The sequence below is a fragment of the Stigmatopora nigra genome, chromosome 10 (genome assembly GCF_051989575.1).
Source record: "Stigmatopora nigra isolate UIUO_SnigA chromosome 10, RoL_Snig_1.1, whole genome shotgun sequence".
Lineage (NCBI taxonomy): Eukaryota > Metazoa > Chordata > Actinopteri > Syngnathiformes > Syngnathidae > Stigmatopora > Stigmatopora nigra.
In genome coordinates this window covers 9,981,602-9,985,455 of record NC_135517.1, presented here as the reverse complement: position 1 = coordinate 9,985,455, position 3,854 = coordinate 9,981,602, and the positions used below count along the sequence as shown (strand labels likewise).

The window sequence follows — 3,854 nt, the reverse complement described above, 5'->3', positions numbered from 1 at the left end:
AAAATATAAATCAAATTTAAAAAACTTTTTAGTGCATGGTGTTTCCTACTAAATCAAAAAAATAATTTTAATGAAATATAAAACATGTGAAGGCATGCTTTTAAAACATGCGTGACTGATTTCAAACCCATCAATAAATCACAAAGAGCAAAAATGACACTCAATAGTGTGATCTCCAGGCCGATTGTCATAAGTCACTGAAAATTTCACTCAAAGCCAAAGACAGAAGAAAGAAAAACATTTTCTATCTCATTTTAGACTCGCCTGCGTCATGTTTCTCTGCTTTCCACATGATGCCTTCATGGTGTGAGTGACTCACTGTAAAAGCCACTTTTTTGTTGTTGTTATTTTTCTTTTTTTAGAGCAGCTCCCTTGCTAGAATACTTTCCTGTCCAAAACACTAGTTTGTCATTTTTTGGGGAGGAAATCAGCGCATCAGAGCGTCCCAGTCCCCCGTTGACATTTTAGGAATGATAAAAAGTTCCGCCTTGCCTGGAGCTACAGCCTCTCTGGAGCCGCTTGTGCTCATTACAAACCATTATTTTTACTTCATTTTAACCTCTTTCGGGTCAGATCGGAACAAGAGGAGAACGCCTTTTATTGCAAAGTACATGCTCTGTAATTTGCAACAATCTGATCCGGCATTTTGGAAAGGTTTTTTTTCTTTCAGGTGCGCCATGCTGGAATGCGCCTAAGAGCCACGGCCTAGTTGCCCTTAATGGCCTGTCATTTGCCTCATTTGACACTCCTTTAATCCATGCTAATGACACCCGTGGACTAAAGCGCCAATATTTATCAGTGTTTTGAAGTGGGTTAGTCAACTTGCATCCCCCCCCCCCCCCCCCCCCCTCCAACCTCCAGCCACCACATGATCCCCACCCCTAAACTCTGCTGGCGCCAACAGAATCTAGGTTAGTCGTCTCAAAAGCAATGGGCAACAGCTGTAGAAATACATTCCTGAAAATAACATGTGACAAGTTGACGTTGCTAGCAGAAAAGTGGATTTTGTTTTTTTTAAAGAAGTATTTTATACTGTGAGGATTTGTGCCCGTCAATCGGGAGGATAATGCCCGCGTCACCATTTTTCTCCTGCCGGTCAATGATCGTTGCATGATTTCAATTAAGACAAATAAATTGAAAAAAAAGAATAAACAATTTATTAAGTTATGTCACAAATATATTCATAATATAAATGAGGATATTTTTCAAAATATACATTATGTTACAGTACACTTTATCCCTTGCGAAGGGAATCATTACAACAACAGACATGAGTGCTGTTTTTTTTTTTTCATTGCTATTTTTAAATGCTGTTGTTTTTCCTTATTTACAAAAAACAGGGACACTTTTATCCTTTGTATGGACATTATGAAATTTAAAAAAAGGGCTTCCACAAAAGTGTTTTTGCATTTTAACAAAACCTGCTGCATAACTGTGCTTTGTTAGTAAGGTTCCTGATAAAATTGTCTTCCCTTGTTCTCCAAAAAAAGAATAAAAATAGAAAGGAAAACAGGAAATTTCAAATGCATCACTATGTATGTGCACATGATCAAACACCTTTTTTTGGAGGAATTACTGGCGAGATCACATGTCATGTCCTCTAAAGAAGAGAGACACTGATACATCTTTCTAAGATGAGTCTTACCCCACTGATAACGATAATATAATGTCCAAAGTCGCGTGTCCATCAAGCCAGGTGGTACATGCTGTATCCGACGTGGGCCGCGTAGAGTCCTACGGGAGACACCGGCAGCGAGTGCCTCTGGAAGGCGTGCGAGCCCGCGTAGGATCCCGGGACGTGCGCACTCAGTGGGAAGGAAATCCCAAATGCGGGAGGCAACATGGGCTTGGCTGCCATTTTCAGTTTCTCCAGTTCTGCCTCTTGCAGTCGTTTGGCTTTAGCTCTCCTGTTCTGAAACCAGATCTTAACCTGGGTCTCTGTCAAGCTGAGGGAACTGGAGAACTCTGCGCGCTCGGCGATGGACAGGTACTGCTTCTGGCGGAACTTTCTCTCCAAGGCCAACAGCTGGGATGTCGTGAAAGGGGTCCGAGGCTTCCTGTTGGTCTTGTGTTTTCTCAAAGGACAAGCCGGAGGACTTAACCTTCCTATGATAAAGCGGAACAAAAGAAAACATGTTTTACTTTGCTCTTATTTAGTTAAGATGCATATCAATTTGTCATTTTTAAGATTTTTTTTATATTGTAGCATTTATTTTACATCAATATAAAAATTCAGTTGACTTCATTCTTGTATCATGTGAATTTGCAGTTCTTTTGCCCGAAGCGTGAATCAATTTTTTTGTATGTTGGGGTGAGAACAAACTCAAAAGGCCATTGTAATAATAAATAAGACAAATAATAATAAATAAATAAAATATCCACTTTGAATTAGACAAAGAGTAATCATTTATATCGTTAAAAAAAAATCAGATATGGGGCTAAATTGAACACGGTACTAAAGTTCCACTCCAATTGGCATCCCCAAAGTTAAGAGGGTCTTAAAAGGTGGACGTAAAGACCCCCGAAGGTCCACTGAACCGTGCGTAATAGCGCATGCAGCACCGGAAACAACAGTTTAAAAGTGGACTTACTCGGAGGTGTGGGAGAAAAACGAGGACTTTGAACCCAAGAAGTCCTCTCTTGGCTCTCGGGACTCTCGGGCTTTATCAACACGTCCTCCTGGCCGTTGATGAGTTCGTTGACGGAAAATGAAGAGCCAATCGAGACAGTTGCAGGCGCCGAGGAGGAATCCAGACTTCCGAAGGGTCCCATCCGAAGCCCCTTCCCCATAGACTGGGACGTCCCGGCCACGGAAGCGGCGCCGTCGGGGGAAGGCGCCTCTCTGCTCGGCTTGCGATCGGCCATCAGAGCCTCGACGCTGAAGGGCAGGATGGCCACTTTGGGCTTCCCAGCGTCCTCTGCGGGGCTCAGGCTCGTCTGCATGTCGCCTCTCGTCACGAGCGAGGGTCGCGGAGGGAGATCTTCACTTTTCAAATCCGTCAAAGCCACAACTGACATCCGCATCGACGATGGGGCCATGCAGGTCCGGCGAACACGGTGGAGTTTGGCGAAGGCGACGATTCTCCTGCTCGATCTGGTAAAGTTTTGAATTTGTTTAAATTATTATTATTATTTTAAATAAATGTCACTTAAACAAAACAAAAAAGAGGCGAAAAGTTGTTGCGTCAGCGTGTCGACATCGACATCCTCATGTTTATGTGAGCCGGGTGGAGAGCAGAGCTTTAAGACAGGCGAGGAGTGGGAGGCGACCAATCACAAAGCGCAGGGGCTGGCCCCAAAAAAAGGAGGAAAAAAACTCCAACGGGAAAGTTAACAATGCTTCCACCCACAAAGTAACTTCAAATAAACACGACAAACCCTTAATGGCCCATTACGACCATGTACAACTCGTGCCTTTTTTGTAACCACACGAGGCCCATAATCAGATCAAGAGGCTATCTTAAAAATATACGATTTTATTCACACAATTGTCCTGTTAAATGACAGTATATACGCACACATGAAGATGACCAACCATCATTTTTTTTAACAAATGCACTTTAACTTTCATTTTACTTCACATTTATTTTGGCAATATTTCTACAACTGAGGTGCACTTTCATAAAGATTTTTTTGCATACTACAGCATAAATAATTGCTCAAAAATGTGATTTGCTCGTGGCTGTATTTCAAGCTTGTTTTGTTTTGATGAAGCCATTGCAGTTGGGGTATTTATTGAGTATATTTGAAATAGTGACCACTGATGGACACTTAGGTTATCTTTGCACCAATATACCCATAAAACTCAATAGGGTTATGATCAGGGATCATCTGCCCATTGTCCACTCGTGACC

At 42.1% G+C, this 3,854-nt stretch overlaps 1 protein-coding gene across 1 annotated transcript; it reads right to left on the bottom strand.

Moving 5' to 3' along the window:
* Positions 1-1,134: 1,134 nt before the first annotated feature.
* msx1a (muscle segment homeobox 1a) lies at positions 1,135-3,252 on the bottom strand. The gene is made up of 2 exons (XM_077727123.1): positions 2,592-3,252; positions 1,135-2,106 (listed from the first exon to the last, which is right to left on the bottom strand). The coding sequence occupies exons 1-2, from the start codon at positions 3,037-3,039 to the stop codon at positions 1,688-1,690; spliced, it is 867 nt and encodes a 288-aa protein (XP_077583249.1). The 5' UTR covers positions 3,040-3,252; the 3' UTR covers positions 1,135-1,687.
* Positions 3,253-3,854: the final 602 nt, after the last annotated feature.